The 18,349-nt window shown below is 36.9% G+C and overlaps 2 protein-coding genes across 10 annotated transcripts in view; one reads left to right on the forward strand and one right to left on the reverse strand.

Moving 5' to 3' along the window:
- Syp (synaptotagmin binding cytoplasmic RNA interacting protein) overlaps positions 1–7,241 on the reverse strand; it is a 32,589-nt gene extending 25,348 nt beyond the window's left edge. For 7 of the 9 annotated variants that reach the window (XM_072305762.1, XM_072305767.1, XM_019047796.2 and 4 more), the window contains exons 1-3: positions 5,150–5,308; positions 1,736–1,885; positions 576–823 (exon numbers count right to left, since the gene is read on the reverse strand). In XM_072305762.1, coding sequence (XP_072161863.1) covers positions 576–823; positions 1,736–1,883 — 396 coding nt within the window. In that variant the 5' untranslated portion in view covers positions 1,884–1,885; positions 5,150–5,308. Of the gene's footprint in view, positions 1–575; positions 824–1,735; positions 1,886–4,596; positions 5,107–5,149; positions 5,309–7,223 lie in introns of those variants that run through there. The other 2 variants (XM_019047792.2, XM_019047791.2) reach the window with 2 other exon arrangements.
- Positions 6,610–18,349, forward strand: part of LOC109034569 (uncharacterized) — a 48,777-nt gene continuing 37,037 nt past the window's right edge. The window contains exons 1-11 of the mRNA XM_019047789.2: positions 6,610–7,281; positions 8,425–8,562; positions 8,861–8,979; positions 10,088–10,232; positions 11,086–11,215; positions 12,815–12,980; positions 13,662–13,842; positions 14,530–14,647; positions 15,183–15,423; positions 16,377–16,533; positions 18,087–18,218. Coding sequence (XP_018903334.2) covers positions 6,746–7,281; positions 8,425–8,562; positions 8,861–8,979; positions 10,088–10,232; positions 11,086–11,215; positions 12,815–12,980; positions 13,662–13,842; positions 14,530–14,647; positions 15,183–15,423; positions 16,377–16,533; positions 18,087–18,218 — 2,063 coding nt within the window. The 5' untranslated portion in view covers positions 6,610–6,745. The remainder of the gene's footprint in view (positions 7,282–8,424; positions 8,563–8,860; positions 8,980–10,087; positions 10,233–11,085; positions 11,216–12,814; positions 12,981–13,661; positions 13,843–14,529; positions 14,648–15,182; positions 15,424–16,376; positions 16,534–18,086; positions 18,219–18,349) is intronic.

The following is an 18,349-nucleotide window of genomic DNA, read 5'->3' on the forward strand; positions in this document are numbered from 1 at the left end:
TCTTGAAATTCAAACAATTCCAAATTATAAAACTTTAAGGCAGAGACTGCACTTGATGATTACATGCATAATCCACGGGTATAACGGGGCGATTTCAGACAGATTTCAGACAAATTTCCTTGCTTGTTCCATATTTTTTCACTGGCTTACACTCCTATCATTATGAAATCCCGAATCTTGGAGCACTTTCAATTGATTTCAGAGGGTATCCGTTAGTCAACGAACTCCCAGAAAATTTCTGCGACAAGAGTCTTACTTCTATCAATACAGGCTATAAATTAACTAAGCAACTGGCTCAGTGGATAAAGTCAACTAACAACTAAAGTGACTGCTAAAGGTAAAAATATGATTACTATTAGTGTTTGATTTTCAAAATCCAATTCTCATCAACAGAGTGTGAGGGTGCGGAGTTAAATAATTCAATAATATGGTTGGAAGAAAGAGTTTCAAGGTTCCGCGATGAAATTCTCTGACTTTTCAGGGTTGAGCGAACTTCCCTCACTTCCTCCGCTTCTCAATAGCTTCTTGCCTGAATGGTCACCCTGAATGTGGAATCAATGAAGATTCTGACTTACCTTAATTTTTTCGTCGTCAGGACCTTTGGTTGCAGATCCGACTGAGTTAGCTGCTGAAATGCCAGAGCCGCCTCTACCTTTTTGTTGCCTGTAAGTTTTCATAATACCACAAAGGTATGCTGATTTATTTGATACGTGTTCTAAATTTGATTCCAAGAATTGTGATAAAACATTTAATGCATCATTAGCTGGGAATTCTTTTAGGGCGTCTAAAGCTCGTTCATCCAAATCGGCGTGGACAAGTTTACCTGCAACCAACATACAGAACAAGATGTAATAGACTGGAAGATAAATGAAAAGGTCAATATCGTTTAAAAATCCCATTAAATCTTGAAGGTCAAAAGCACGATTAAAGAATAGAAAATATCAAGATTTGAAAGATGATAATAATAATAATAATAATAATAATAATAATAATAATAATAAAAAAAAGATTGTCAATGTCAAAATTATCGATCAGAATATGACATTGAAAGTCTTCATTTTTTGAAGTAGCGGTAACCTAACTTGTAATTTTATACTACATATAATTACTCTACATGACATAGTTTATCAACTGAAAAAAAATTAAAATAAAGACAGGGAAAAAATAGACCACAGTTCAAAACCACATTGGAACCATATTTTACGGCATTTTCAAAGGAACTTTAGCAAATGATATCAATGACCGAAGTGCAAAACCAAGTATCTGCGTTTGCAATACTGCAGCTTCTTGTCATACTTAATTTTTTCTTAGGAAATTTAGTGACTGTGATATTTCTTGAAAACCCCACAGAGGAGATACTTGCATAGTTTTGCACTGAGGCCATTGATATGCAAATTGGAAAGAATTACAATACTCACAGTTCATTCAATTTCAATATTTCCTTTGAATCATACAAGAGTAAAATTTCATTAGAAAATCTAATCGTTAAAACAAGAGGGTGTCCCTTACAGATCATCATCCACAGGGCAAGATTTCACTTCCAACAAAAATTGGCAGGTCAGATTGCTTGACTTCAGAATAAGTGGACTCCATCTAGATTGCTCTGACAAAAGTGATTCCGGTGGCACAATATTTGTTTGGTTTACAAGGTTAAGCATGGTAATGGAGAGATGTAGAGGCGATTCTACAGGTGTAAATTGATTTTGATAGGAATTTAGCTACAGCTATGGCTCACCTGTTTTGTAAATTTCGTCCAATTTTCCCGCAACCTTTTCGTTTAGCCCGTAGTCTATCAATTTACGATAGTCTTCAGTCCTTACAACATGGGGCTCGGCTTTGACACACGGCTTGTCATCGACCACCTCCCCATTTCCTTCTGCCATGGCTAAAAAGAAAATAACTTTTGATTAACAAGAGACAAATCGCTGATACAATTAGTAGGGTAGATTAGATCTTGGATGATCTAATGCTTGATCCTACAACCTTTATAATACAGAGAGTATTTACAGGGATTGAAACCTTGAGGCTAAAAAATGCTCCATGAATGATTCCTTTAGTACACTTAACTAATCCGTCCTCAAAATTTAAATTTTTGATCAAAACGCAGGGAGCACCGGCTTTAACTTTAATGCCATGACCAAAAATGCCAGATTCTTGCCGCTTCATTTACCCTATCGGCATGGACATGCATCTTATCACAATGAAAGATTTTTCAAGTAAAACCCTTCTCCTATTTGATTTGTGTTCACTAAATTATTAACATGACTCTGAGAAAGTTGTGGTTTCGCAAGGCGCTACATCAGTAGCTAAGTGTAAGGCTACAGGTCTGATAAAAAACATCACGAGGCATCAAAGCAGCGACTGACTACGAGCACCAAAATAAGCTAGACCAAATATTTGGTTATGCCCAAACACACACGCTATAGGTCAAGGGCTTCTCTCCTAAGATTTGACTAAACTTGGGGTATTGGCAGGTTGGAGCCCTGCGGTTAAGCAGTTGAAGTTAAAGTTGCTTAACTGTGCTCTTCAATCTCTGAGAGGTGGCATAACAAAAGCTTCAATCAAATTTCAACAAGTCTCAGCAGCCATCTAGTGAACCAATAAAGTAAGCTACTTAGATTAGAAACCATGACAGACTCTACTGTGAGCGAGATTTTGGACCTTATTCATGCCCTCACAAAGTTTGACTTCCTTGTTTTTATCAGCTAATGAAAGGTCCGACTAGCAGAAGTGCACACTCAAAAGGATCCACAATTAATTGAAACACAACCAAATAGTGCAGACTAATTACTACCCAATGACCATGCCCCTTTCAGACTTTGGTGCTTCCAAGGGACATGCAGAGTTTTGGAGTGACATGGTCATCTACAGCCATGATGACAAATTTTCAAGTGTCCTTAGAAACCGGTGACCACAGGGAATTCAACCGGGAACCTCAAGGCTGGCAGCCAACTACCATAACCACTACATCACCAAGGCTGATTTGATTATTACACAGGATAACATAATTTGAGGATAGACAGTCCTTATTTTGGCCATTAAACTACAGAGGTGAATATGGAAGCTTGGAAAGAGAGGGCTACGAAAAAACTCGAAAAAACAAGGAGTTAGCAAGGCTTAAACAAGGAGAAATCTTCACTGACTGACAGCTTGGAAAGTTTGGCATGTCTTACTGTAGCCGAAGTTTTTACTCGTGTTCATTCATCTAGGATCAGTTAAAACATGGAGAGATGGATCATCACGAAACCTGATTCAAGAGTTCACAGCAGCACAGGGAAGGTAATTTTGCTTGAGCTGCAGAAGGGGCAAATTAACTTTGACACAGTCATACATTCCATGTACAAGTCCTTGGTTAAGATCTGAGTAGAAAAATGCACCAGAATCATGGTGCAAGGCACAAACAGATTTTAGCTAAACAACTGCGAAAGATTTTGAGTAGGCTAAATGCGTTGAAATTTAGCACACTGTGTCTGAAGGGGTCGATTCAGACCCCCCTTGGAGTAGCACCACTCGACAGGCTTCACCATAGGATGCTTCGTGAAACTAATCAAAGTTGAGAGTCAAACAGCTTTGACTGACATTATCTCGTTGTTGCTAACCAATGAGTTATCATTGTGTCAGAAAATGAAAACAAAAACAAATCAAGGGCCCACCACCTGACCAATTCACATTAGGGATGTTGGGAGATTCGTTAAACAACCATCTTAGAAGTAAATCTATCAGCGATGAACAAAACTCATTGAGTCACACAACAGCCATCAAGTGAATTTGGCAGGGCACCTTCCATTTCACATTGCATTCAGGTGACACTACTAATGAACTTAGAGGATGACAACACATGACTTTAATCTCAACATGCAATGAGCTAGCTCTAGTTCAGAATATGACCCACCACAACTGTTGGTTCTGCATCAAATTTTTCTGGTATACAGAAATGAGCAGTACGGCGACTGATGAAGCAGCCGATTGAGGTTAATTTCATCTACCATCCTCAGATAACTCAAATCCTTGGCCAAAGATGACACCTTGACTTTCAAGTTCAATACGAAACAGGGTTACCGGCTTTACAAATATTTACAGAATAAGACCTCTGAAACTGCAGAGTACAATACACAAAGTGCAAGGCCTGTGGTACCACAGATCTGATCATCCAAGATAACAAATTCGTTTGTTAACAGTTTTTTGGATAAATGCCTAGAAGGTTGAATTGAAATTTAAAACCTTCAAACTCCATATTTAGATGGGAAGAGAACAACTTCACATTCTAGGTTTTGATAATAAGAGGATGGGCGAAAAAATTACAGGGAAGAATCCAATGCATTTAACAAGACAAAGCTACAAGCCAAAACTATAACGAAAGAACTGAGCAAAACCATCCAATATAAAACTATACGAAGAAGTAGAAACTAAAGTATACATGAGCAAAAGGAAGAAAATCGATCACAGAGAGATGTAAACAAACAGAATTTGGAGCAAATGAAAGCAATACCAGAAAGGTTAAAAATTTGCAATTTCCATTCGCGAATTCCTTCAAGGAAATTGAGTACATACTAAAAAACAACTTCCATGATTATGTACATGTAGAACTAGGCCTACCTCACAAGAGAAGTACCGTAAGTCGAACGAGAACACTTAATTGGGCCAAGAAAATAAAACTCCTCGAGAAAATTCATCAGTAATATTTGTCGAATGAACACAAACAAACACATAGGCGATAGGTTGGATAAACCAGTTCCATCGCTAAAATGTAATTTTCGATATCACAACCGATATGATACATGTGCACAAAGCGACGGTAAAATGCTTTACGGTTAACAGATTTCTTTCAAAATTGACTCTAAGGAAGGTCTTCGATACACACACAATGGCTAAATCACGGATAATTAATTAAGAGAGCATGTAACTGATACTTTTCAGACAGCTCGGTGATAAAAGGGGTAGATAATTTTCTGCAAATTCGCACTTGCAAAAATCGAGTACTTGGGTCCCCGAGAGCCTGACCGCCGTCACCGGCCGGCGCAACACCCACAATCAAGCAAAATACACGGAAATAAGAGGAAACAGGAGATTAAAATTAATAGTTAGAGAACTGGAAGCGACGAAATAATTGACGGGTGAAATAATTTTGAATTTGCCAAGGACCATTTACCTTAAAATTAAATTGTTATACACGGAAAAAATATGGACGCGGTCGGCGTGAATCCATGGGGTGACGGGGTTCACATCTGAATGAGAACGAGCACTCTTGAACCCATCTCCGCAGAACGCGCCTCTCCGATTGGCTATCGCCCTCTCTTCCGAAGCGCCATTATTTGAATTCAACTTCCTTTCATACATCCTCACTGGACAGTGACGCTGCTTCAACAACTTTGCACAAATAGATCTCTCTTTTTTACGGCCAACTTCGCCTGTAACTTCGCCGATCGCTGCCGAACTCCAAGTTGAACTCCACGTCTTCCATTTCAGCATCCATAGTGCAGTGCGATGGTGTGTGTTTTTTTCTACCCCCTAACCCATCGCTCGCTCGCTCCCCCTTTTGCCAATAATTTTCTCCCCACTTATTATTCTAAAGTAATATGTTCATTCACCTATGCCTATGCATACCCTGCCTTGCAGTCCAGTCCATTGACTTTTCTTGGATTTTTTTTTGTATCCTATACTTTAAATGCATAATTGTAATAAATTACCCCTCCCAATTGGCATTACAACTGAGATGTTGCATTGTACATCTTGAAATTATTACACTTTTATTTACAAAACGATTGCAGTTTTCTATAAATCACACAATTTTATTTTAAACCGGAAAAAAATTGTAATTTACATGTCATGATAAAATGTATTAATGTCACGTGATTTAAATGTGTTTCCAAGTAAATTTCAACTGCTCAAGAATGTGATGAAACCTTGAAGTCCATGACTTTCTGTTTTTAGATTAGGTATTAAAGGCTATTTTTTTCTTATTTTTTAAAGAGGGAAAATACGCGGGTGTTGCGAATTATTTTCTATCTCCTTCTATTCCGTCGAAACTTCTCATGAATCGGGGCTAAAATTTGGTCCCAAAAGTATTTGACTGAACCGAATTACATTTTTGTAAAAAAAAAAAAAACTAGGGTGGCTCTTGGAATATATTCCCTCAAACTCTGTAGCCCCTAGAAAGTTGCAATTGTCTCTCTACTAACCGTGCCTACAAAATTAGTAAGAAAAAAGTCTTTTATCAACTGTTGAAAAAATATTGCTAATCTCTTTTAGTTTATCCCATTGGCTTCCAAACCCCAAACGGCGCACGGTGGATCGAGTCAATAGGAGAGGTCGGATAAAATTTGGAAACTTTAAACGCTTATAACACCGTTTATACAAAACTTTGAGGTTTTAAAAGTGGTTTCAATGGTTTCCTCGTGAAGTTTTCTATCAGAGTCACCCCTTAAAATTCAAAATGTGACGAAATGAACGTCAAAATTTGCAGTTATAGTCAAAAATTTCATGTCCGACCTCTCCAATGGACTCGATCCACTGTGCGGCGCGTCTAATGCGCCAAATCTACGTCATACGGGATATGGTGGACTTAAAGTAGTGGTGACTGACCTGCGAGGATCCGTCTTGCCCCCGCCCTTGCTTCTTCTCTTTGCAATGTTTTCATTTTCAGTCAGTTACTTGATGTGTCGTGTTTTTGAACTTTATTAATACTTTAAGTTTTTTTTCGTTTGTATCATGTTTTAACTTTGTGATAAATTATAGCAACACAAATATGAGGGGGTCCACAGAATATGTCATGCGGTTATTTTGGTGGGCAATAATCTCGTCTCTAGGTGTTATTTCGTTGTTGAAACTGGGCGTGTACGCTCAGTACGAGTGGCAAGCTAGGGATGCCTTTGACGAAGTTAGGATGCAGATGGATAAAGTAAATGCCGATAATTGTCAAATTCAACATCTCTCCGATCTCTTTCTGCCAGAGGACTCAGTCTCACATCTTCCAGATGTCAAGGATTTAAATGTTAACCCTGTTTACCCCAACCGAACAGCTCTTCTACACCTGCATAACTTAGCTATGAGTCGGGCATTCTTCTTCAGTTACATACTCCAAAGTCGATTGATTCGACCGGCTAGTAATGACACGTACGATCCTGGAATGATGTATTACTTTCTTTCAACCGTGGCTGATGTTTCTGCCAACCCGTATGTCAACGCTAGTGCAATTTACTTCTCTCCGAACATGTCATACACACCTTCATACCGCGGATTCTTCAACAAAACAATGCCTAGATTTGCTCCTCGCACTTTCAGGTAATTAATTGTCAACGGAAAAGGGTTAGAAGAGATAAAATACTCTAAATAAATAAATAAACGATGTGGCCGAAAAATACAGATAATTATGAAGTTCAAGATTTGATCACTTTCTATTAAATTTCAAGACGCACAATCTAGCAGATACAAACTTGATAGAAAACCAAATAGAGCTGAAAACGTGTAAGGGCAATGATGGTTACACGAAAGAATCCATGGTGTTGGGCGACTCGAGAGAGGAACCCCACACAATGCTTGTGGGTCAGAAGATGGCAAAAAGACTAAAATCTTAAGCTTTCTGGGGTATTTTAAGTATAGCCAAACTCACTGCAAGTTATCAGTTACTCCCTATTGGCTGTTAGGCTTTGACGGTCTCTAATCTTGTCGATCAAGTAATCTTAATGTAGACAATTATTATTGAGATGAAGGGTTGAATGGATGAGAAAGAGATGTTTGAACTAATGTGGCTTTAAAAACTGACTGGAGGAATGAAATAATTATGCGTAAAGAACAATTCGATATTGAGGCTGGGGAAAGTGTTTACATTATCACCTATTACAATCCTAATCCAAGAAAAAGGGCCAGATATCCTTGGGAATTTCCCTTGTGGAAGCTTGCAAGAAGCATTACCTAACCTCTGGTGCTGCTCTGGTGGGCATTGTCTAGCAGAGGATGTAAGTAGGATATGTAAACTATGTATATTCATTATCATAGCACCACACTAATCTCAGAATTTTTTAGAGACCTGCTTCTGCTGTTTTTTAGTTGTGAGAAAGTGGTTCCTCAGGTCTAGCATTTTAGCGCTTGTATCATTCGAGGTTTGAACAATATTGTGATGAATGAGTCAACAATCGACTTGCAAGTGTTATATTTCATATTGCTGTAAGTCAGAACTGCTCAGTTGCTATTTGTTCTAACATATCAGATCTCATCCCATACAGGATATGTCTTTAGAAGATACTTATTTCCAAACGGATCATAAACGGGGAACAGTAGCGCCGGTGACTGTATTGTCAGGCCCTGCAGGATGAATTTTTGTCATGAACCCTCTCCAGTGACTAACGCAGACACCAACTTTTCATATTTTTAAGAGGTTGAATTCCTATCAATATTTTACCTGTTTTTTTCCTCTTTTTTTTTCAGAGCCGATGATTTTAATGATCCTATACATCTGGAAAAGATTTCTACGACCAACACCTTCACTGTCCGAGATCTTGGAGCAATTTCAAATGAAAGTATGAGCATGGATTATACGACAGATTTCTATAGAATCAACGAATGGTAAGTTACTTCTGGCTATGGAATTTTTAACTAAGTATTCAGCCTAAGTTTCATACATTTGCTCAAAATTCAGATGAAGATTCTAAAGAATTTCAAAGGAGGTAAAAGTAAATCCTAGATTTTCATCGAAAATTTATCTCTTAAAATGAAGGTAGTATTAAGAATTAAGGCACTAAGTACAAAGATTCCAGACACCATATGTCAGCAGAAGGAATGACAGTTCGAATGCTACATTTTCAAAATCTCTCTTAAGTGACCCTCTGTTATGCCTTCTTATAATTGTTTTTCTATGTTCCAGGTATAAACAATGGCTGCCTGATAATGTCATAGGAAGGCATGATACAAAAACAACTTACCAAGTGGAGATTCGCTACGCGAACAACACAAACCAGACCTTCACCTTCCACGGGCCCCCAGGTGAGCCCCTCACGTTACCTGTTGACATAAATGAATACAGAAACACTTATACTTGTATCAATTATAAAAAAAATTATATCTATAAATTATCTATTAATTAATATCTATAACTAAATTACAGCAAATAATGGAACAAACAAACAATTTTCAACCAGTAATCACAAATTAGTATATTCAGGGTGAAGCGCAAGTCCTGTAACTTTTTCCATTTTCACAAATGAGAATATACAGGGTAAAGGTGATGTGCAATACCTGCAACACCCTTGTAACTTTTGAGCAAATTGAGATAGAGATTTGAATTTATGGGATATCATGTATCTTAAAGTAAACTACTCTTAAAATGCGCAGAATTTTGGAGGGTCATCTAGTAAAAGTCATGGACCATAATTTTTTTCACAAAATCAAGGCAGCCTTGAATCCCTTAGTATTTTCATGCAGAGCCTTTCAAAAGTTTAGTTTTGAAGTAGTAGCAAGCTCCGAAGATGTAGAAAGTGTCCAGCCTTTCCATTTCTCAAATTGGCCCTCAAACTTTCTTTTTTCAACAATTTTTAAAGGACCACTTTCTTTTTTTAATTAATGAATCCCTGTGACAGTCACACTAATGCATTCTGACCTTCTTCTTTCTTTGGGTGACAGCAGTCATGTAGTGAGGAAGTTTCTGCTCCTGTAGTGAATTCCTATAAATGTTTACAAATTGGTCACAGCCAATTTAATGTGTAGGAGCAAAATGTGCCCAAGAAATTCAATGAAATGAATGTGCCTCTTTATTTTCAACGTCAATATTCATTTTTACTATTTTAGTGTGTCTTCGTGTTTTCAATATGTTTGAAGGATACGGATGCAGTAGACTCATTTTTGTTTGATAGTTACAAAACTACAGCTGATGAAAAATGTTTGATCTTAGTGATGCCAATTTTTTTACCTCCGTGTAATGTTTACTTTTTTACTTCTCTTCGAGTTTCTAGATTATTAACTCAGTACAGTTGTAAAAGCAAGCTCTATTCAGAGCAGGTCCGCAAGTTTTAATTTAAAATTGAATAGTCAGTTTGATAGAACAGAAATAAAAAATGAAGGCCAATTCCTCAAATCTCTTTTTGGGTATTTGCAGGCTCTGATGAGAATCCAGGTCCGATCAAATGGACCAGACCTTACTTTGATTGTGGTCGATCAAATAAGTGGCTTGTTGCAGCTGTCAGTCCAATCGCTGATATTTATCCCAGACATACTCAGTTCAGACACATCGAGTATCCAACGTGAGTTGAAATTTTTAAATTTTTAGTAATTCATAGACATAAGTTTTTAGTGGTTGATGAAACTTTGGTGTCAAACCATGCCAAACACTTTGCTACTAACTACTTTAACATACTTAGGTGTCATTTAAAACTCGGGGGAAGAAGATAGAACTTAATAACTTATTGTTATTTTGTGATATCAGGGATGATGGGAGTATGCAATGGACTGCATTTTGCAATTAAGAACTACAATTTCTTGCTTTGTTTAAAAACGAAGTATGTACCACTAGTTTGCCTACAGACGTATACTATATTTCTGTAAACGGTTACAACGGCTCAACGGCTGCCCATTAGGTCACCAATATGTTATTTTGACAACTCTGGCAGACATTACTGTGTTAGGAATTATGTGGAGCACAGCAGTGCCTCCTTTGAGTTGAGCTCTCTTGTTTCAATATCCCCCTGCTTGGTAGTGCACAACACGAGAGATCTAAAATTTAATCCCAACCTAACTGAACACTGTGCACTGACTAGACTACCTAAATACATAGCTTCAAAACAAGATAATGGAAGATCAACCAAAAAACATGGATAAGTAAAGCCAAAGAACTTTAGGTCACAGAATTTTTTAGGACTTTTTAAGCCACCACTGACTCATTTTCAACTGGGAAAAAACTCCAAAATGAATCAATATATCCAGCTTTCTTTATCCTTTATTTTCAAGCCCAATTATTTTTTACTTTCATTTAAGTTTCTATTGTAAGAAATTGATAGCTCAATTAGGTTATTCAACAATTTTTAATGGATGTTTAGTACGGAGCTTTCAAAAATTTTTTAAATTTGTAAGTTTCCTTTATTTTTTGTCATTTTTCAGTTACACAGCTGTATCAGTGCTGGAAATGGATTTTGATCGGATAGACATAAATCAATGTCCTAAAGGACCAGGTAACAGTGGACCAAATCATTTCGCTGATACTGCGCGATGTAAGAAAGCAACAACGGAGGTAAGCTTGTTGAGACTCAGAGATAAATTTTGATCTCGATGTCTTTTCTCTAAAAGTCACTAACCTCTTAGAGATACAGAATTTAATACAAGGTCATAATTTTCAGTGTCTTTACTCATCATTAAGGGGGAAAAAGTGAAGACTCATTTGAGAATGACCATGCTTAGCAATGTTTAATTCCTTCATTTTTGAAAACTAGAGAGCGCAGAGAGTTCACAGAAATTTTCTCAGATTTTTTTTAAAAATATCAACCCACAAAAAACGAGCTTTTTAAACGCGCTTTGGCAGGTTGCTGTAAATGGCCGCTGTGAGCGCCTGACAGAGAACGGCCACACTCAGCGACTTACTTCTGCCACGTCCTATAGCCCGGATCGGGTGCAGACCCTAGGACGCGGCAAAGGTAAGTCGCCAGGTGCGGCTACTCTCTGTCAGGCGCTCAGGGCGGTCATTTTTAGTGGCTCGCCAATGCGCGTTTGAATGGGAGCTCAAAATATGCAGTTTTGAGCTCACTAGTTTTTGGTTAATATCGTTTATAACATTCGAGTAAAATTTCTGTGAACTCTCTGCACTCTCTAGTTTTCAAAAATACAGGGATTAAACACTACTAAACAAGCTCATTTTTTCTTCGTTTAGGGTGAAGCTGTTCGGAGCAATATCAGTTATGCCAGGCCATGTCTTCATATCATCTTCTCTATCTCTAATCTGAGAGATGCTTTATACCCACTGTCATTCAATGTACTAACTTCTTATCATATAGTGTCATTACTTTTTTATTGGAAATTCTCAAAATGATTTAATGAAGTAAATGCCTTAGCTCAGATGGCGGCAGATGTTGTACACAGGTTTGATAGCCTTTAAGTATTTAAAGTTTTAAGAGCAGCCTCAAGTCAGCTAGATAGGGAGGGAAGAAAAGTCTTGACTTTAAGTAGCAGTATCCCCTTCGCAATTTTGTAATTGTTTCCTAAAAATGGAAAGACACAAATTTAAATCTGAAACTATTCCTAAAAGTTCGAAATTAAGCCGTCCTTAGCTAAAATACTGATGACTGAAGTTGATAGGAACCTTGATAAAATGTTAGGTTGCAAGATTGATGAAAAAGGTTGGGAGAAAAGGTACTTTCCTAGGTAATCCATCCAAAGGAGTGCGGATCTGATAGTCTAATAGCCCCTTGAAGCTTCACAGACAAGGCTCTGGACAAGCTTTCGACTTGTCTAATGTACAAGTTTAGGGCCCTCTCTTTACTGTATCAGCGAGGCTTTTAAAGGCTTTGAGACCATCAGCTTCGGATTGTTTGAGGTTGGTTATCTGTACAACACATGTTACCCTGGCCTCTGCGTCAGTTTGTTGACAAACAGTATTTTTTAAAAAGATTATGTTTGTACTTTTAATTCTAAACTTGTTTCTAGAATCCTTCTTTTGTATTTGCTGTTTCTTGAGTGGCAAAATTTAATCCAGAGGTCATGGAATTTCAAGAGACGCTCTTCTTTTACTATGAGACGTCATTATTAGGTTACATTAGGAACTCAAAAAAGAAAAAATAGCTCAACTACGCAGCTGCAGCGGTTATATGATTACTTTATTTTCTTGTTGAAATTTCAGTGTGAACCATTCCATGGCTATGGTTTTCGGAGAGGAGGTTATCAATGCAGGTGTCTACCTAGTTTTAGGTTGCCTAATGTTGTACGGAGACCTTATCTTGGAGAAATCATTGAACGTGCAACTTCAGAACAGTTTGAAAATTCCTTCGACTGTCTTAAAATTGGATGTAAGTCAATCAAGATTTCCCTTAAGTCCATGAATCAAGGTGTGCATGTTGAGGAAGAAATTTTGATGATGTAGTCGTGAACTTTAGCTGTAAACCCAAAAGGGGACTTTTTCGAACCTAGGTGGCACTGAAAGACTTTTTCGAGGCAACCATCATTCCTTTCCCAAAAATTTCCACCGGGAACACTCAAAATTTCAGGAATTATGCATGCAAAGTCTCCATTGCATCTGTCAGCTCAAGTTCGGTGTGGAGTAATTGAATTGAGGTGTCTCATTTATATAAAAAAACATATTTTTAAAGGGAAGTTTTTAATAGCGAGAAGCTTGATAATGATTTAATTTTTTCCTTAATGTATGATGAAAGGAGTAAATTTTTCAGCTCTTTTATCAAATTGCACTTCTGTACGCACCTGCTTCACTAAAAAAAACAGTCCACTCATAGAAAAATGCATCAATATTAAGGCCAGTAAAAGTGCTTGAGTGTTTGTTGAATTGGCACCTTAAATCTTGATACATCAACATTTTTCCTTTGTACCTCAACATATTTTAATGGTAAAAAAAATTGTAATCTTATTTTCACTAAAAATCATGTAAAATTTCCCATCTAAAGATTCTTTATTCTCTAAAAAGAATCAAAGAGAATAAGTGTAAGAATTCTATTTTCAATGTTAAATTGTTTCAGGGCTACACAAGTTACCAGTTCAATGGAATAAATTGGATCCCTACTTCCGTGAAATGTATTTGGAGCAATATCATGAGTATCTTAATTACAGTGCCGGTGCTGAGGCTCTTCATGACAAAAAATTGAATATTGATCAAGTATTGAGTTTCATCCATGAAGTTCGTCCTGATAATTGCTCCCTGTAATTACCAGTTTGATTTTACTTTTTATTCATTATATTTACCAGACTTTTACTCACTATTCCTATCCATAAATCACAAGCAGTCCTCTTTAAAATCTGATACCAAAAAGCCACCTCTGTATTATACTCAAATCTTCCTGCTATTTTGAATCAAGGATGGATGACGACTTCTAGATCTTATTTGTGAGATGATTCTATCACAGAACTGTAATTGTGTAGAAATATAGCTCCATTTAACCCCAGATTATTCTCAAGTAAAATTTCAAATTTTTCCCTCAAGTTGCTCAAAAGTTTTGGCATCGCTCCACAGTTGCATGATAACCCTGAATGTCTGTCATTCTAAAAAAAGAATATTAGCTGTGTTAATTTGACACCTGAGAAACATCTAATGGATTTCTTCAATTCTCCTCCCTTGATTTAATCGCAGGTAAAGTTCTATAGACCCCTTCATAAGCTTTCTCTTTTTCAGTTTCCTATTTCAGCTTTATGCACATAGGTAAACAAACTAGAAACAACATTTTCTCCTCTTCTGCTTTCATCTACAGTCCAGTAGCATGAGTCGGTAGACCTGAAAATTTTCATGTCAATAAATCTCCCCCTCTACGCATTGTTTCACATGGCCCTGGCACATGGTTGTTGCGGTGAACATGCAAATATGTACTAAAACCGGTACTTTTTCTATTACAGGTACAGTACTGAACAGTTAGAGCTCACAGGTGACTATGGATTTGGTGCTGAAGAGCAGTTTGAAAATGAGGCGAAAATGGCAGTTCGTTTATCAAATTTCATCAGTGCTTTCTTGCAGGTGAGTTCTATTCTCTCTTAAAGTATTTTTAAGTTCTTATATTCGTTTAGGAGTATTTTGAATATATATAATTGAAATTTGAAGTATATATAATTCATTTTGAACTTCCCATCTGAACGGGCCGCCATTTTGAAATGATGCTGGACAGGCTCATGGATTGTGCTAAAGCCCTATTTTACTTACTCATTTATTGAAAAAGAGGGCTCAATTCAACTTAAATTAGAAAAAAATGTATAAATATAATGATGAGAATTTTCAGAAGTACAGAGTGAACTGAAAAAGAAACTTGTTTTGCCACTAAAAAGAGAAGAAAGCGGAACTACAAAGTTAAATCAAAACAAAGGAGTGTATAAGAAACCAAGAATAGGTCTTCATAGCTTACTCCATCGAAAAAATTTAGAAGGCACCAAATCATTATAACGCTGCAATTCTGGAAAAATCGCCCATTCTAATTGAATCGTAATATACATTTCTTGAGAATAATGTGTCAGTACTCTCTGTTCCTTCGCTTTATCCAAATTTCTCTGTTTTTTAGGTTTCTGACCCTAAAGAAGTGTACTCTGGTAAGCGTCAGCCAGATAAACCATTGACAGAAGATCAGATGTTTGCTGAAACTTTATCATTGGTCCTTGGTGATAGTAAAATATGGGCAGCTGGGACCTATTGGGAAAGAAACAAATTCACAAATCGAACTTTATTTGCTCCTTACGCCTACAAAAAGATTTTGAATACAAGGAATTTCTTCATTGAAGATTTGGCAAGACTCAACACCACAGGTTTGTATGCTTTCATCACTCTCATTACAAAGGTTTTTTTCATGTTTTTTTTTTTTGAAGCTGAATATGTAAGAATACGAAGAATTGAGAATACCTTAGCCCTCAAACAATGCATCTTAAGTTGAGAGAGGAGAAAACTTAAATTTTTTTGAAAGAGAAATATTTCCATGTTTTCTCTTTATTATCTGTGTATTTTCTTATTCTAACTAAGAGAGCATCAAGGTTTTTACAAGTTAGAAAAGTCTGGAAATAGTACTGATATTTTGAGGGCAGTTTGGGAGCACTGAAAAGATACGGAAACTCTGGAAGGAGGTCCAAAATATTTTGCTTCAGGCCTCGCTAGGTTTTTAAGACAGTCTGGAAAGTATGCAGTCCCTTGCAAATTGAATCTCAGTGCAATTTGATTGCTAGATCGGGATTGTGTAGTCAGTTGATCTTCAGGCCACAAGTGAGCTACGCATTTTGTGGCTAAGTAATTTTTGTTGCAACTTGCGGGCAAATATAAAATTTTTAAGATTCTGTCACATGGAGGTACTGAAAAATAATTGAATTTTTCTGTTAAGGAGTTACTGGATTTTTCAGAAAAATAGAAACTTATTCTTGGCCTGCCGGTTTTAGCAGACACCTTGGAATATTCTTTTTTATCTTTATCTTGCTTATTGTTTTAATTCATAAGTTTTATCTATTATTATTTTACGTCCTGAGTAAATCGCATTTATGACACAAAAATTTTGACTTGGAGATGAAGTTTCATGAAGTTTGAAACTGTCATTCATCCTAGTAGTATGTTGCCGAAAACTTTGGGATGGAATAAAAAGTGAGCCGCTACCGAGAACTACCTAAGTTATGTAGAAAAGTTACTTAACTGAACCTCTTCAGTTTCAAGCTTTCTTAACTTTTAGCTTCCATATTTGTTGGTTATTACTAGCATTACTCTTTGTTCTCATTCACAGAGGAGGTATACACCAACAAACAGTGGTTCCAGATGCTGAAACAACGGTGGTCAACAAACTTTGACGCATTAGAAAAGTTTTATATGAAAATCAAAATCCGTTTCAATGAAACAGGGGAGTATTTGAAGAAATATGAACACTATCCTAACTACTACAAGTAAGTCTTTTTTTTTCACTGCTTTAAGTGCCACAGAAGGGACAATCCTGCATACACTTTCACTTAGAATCCCATTCCTCCTCAGTTCCTACTGTTAAATCATCCTGAGGTAACGGTTGTTTGAAACCATAAGAGTTGGGTCACTTAGCTGGGAGTATAAGAACCTAGGACCTCCTGATCATACAGCCAGCACGGCAACTACCACACCTCAGGAGGCAGACATTTTGCCAATACTATTTTAGAAGTAGTTGAACTCTTTTGACAAGGAGGATGAGAAGCGTTATTAAGACACTTTACAGAAATTGTGATTCATCATACTTTGATGCCCTCAAGTTATGTCTTCAACTAGCTCCCCCCCCTCCCCTCCTCAAATAAAAAGTATTAGTTGTCAAGCTGAAGATTGTGTATGTACTCAAACTTGGCATAATCTTGTAATTGCAATTTATTGACTTTAACTGAAATCAGCTTAAATACACTCAACGTTGCCTTGTTTTCTTTTATTTTTTATGTATATAACTTAGCATTACTGACACCTAAGATTGTGAGTATATTGTAAATTTAAAGAAAGCTCAAAGGCATTAATTTCGTTATTTTTTTTGTGAAAAAATTGGATTTCAGAGAAAATTTAGCCTCAAGTAATGCAATGGGCCCGTTGCAAACTTTTGCTGGAGCAAAAACAAGAGTTGTTTTCTATAGGTAATGTCTCAAAAATCACGATGAGCGCATCAGCAAACTCTGAAATGCACTCCTATCTTCACAATCTGCGTAAGAAATTTGTGTTTTTTCAAGCTTCCCGCTTCAAAAAGGATACTATGGGACGGGTGAATATTTCGTCAGAGGAGTCGTACCATTCAATCCCTGCTCAACTAAACATGGCTGACGCTTCTGCGCTCAAATTGAGGAGAGCATAAGGTCAATCAAAGCAGATATCTATCACCGCAAGAAAAATGCGAATGTAAACACGCCGATTGTTGTCAGGTGGTTAGAATTATCGTCCCGTTACATGTGTATTGGCAGATTAGCGTCGGCTATGTTGAATATTGCGTGGTGTCCGTGTGAGCAAGGGTGAGATGGAATGACTTCTCTAACGAAATGCTTGCCTGTGCCATGGTATTGTTTTGTGGCGGGAAGCTCAAAAAAACTCAAATTTCTCATGCAAATTGTGAAGTAAGGAGTGCATTTTAGACTTTGCCAATGCGCTCAATGTGATTTTTGAGACATTTTCCATGAATAACAACTTTTAGTTTTGCTCTATCAAAAGTTTGCAACAGGCCCATTAGCTTGATTTTGGTATAATCTGTTCATTTGAAAGTATTTTCAATGATTCAAGATTTGTACTAAGTTTTTACAATGGGTGCTGCCTTCTCATGAAGTTAGTTTGAACTGTGAAGTTTGCTATCTTTTAGTAAACTCTTGAAATCTTTGGAAGCCTCTTTCATTTAAACTGCTTCATTTATCGCCTACCAGGCATTAGCAGATTATTGAAAGGTTTTTTGGATCACACAATTTTACCCTTATCAAGTTTTAAATTCATTATTCATCATATTTTTCAGGGCTGCCAACCTAGCACACGGATTTTGGACCAATCCCTACTTCGATTGCAAAGGCAAAATGAAAAAGTGGGTGATCACTTATGCATCCCCATTCTTTGGATGGGACAGTCTAAAAGTCAAGTTGGAATTTAAGTAAGTATTCTGTTATACATGAACCGTTTACATACATGCATGTATAAATAATTGAGGAACACTTAAAAATCCATTAGTTTTATCTGTGTCAGCCATCTGTTGGTGGTTTTAATTATTTCTGACTGATGACA

This window comes from Bemisia tabaci, chromosome 1 (assembly GCF_918797505.1).
Source record: "Bemisia tabaci chromosome 1, PGI_BMITA_v3".
Taxonomy (NCBI): domain Eukaryota; kingdom Metazoa; phylum Arthropoda; class Insecta; order Hemiptera; family Aleyrodidae; genus Bemisia; species Bemisia tabaci.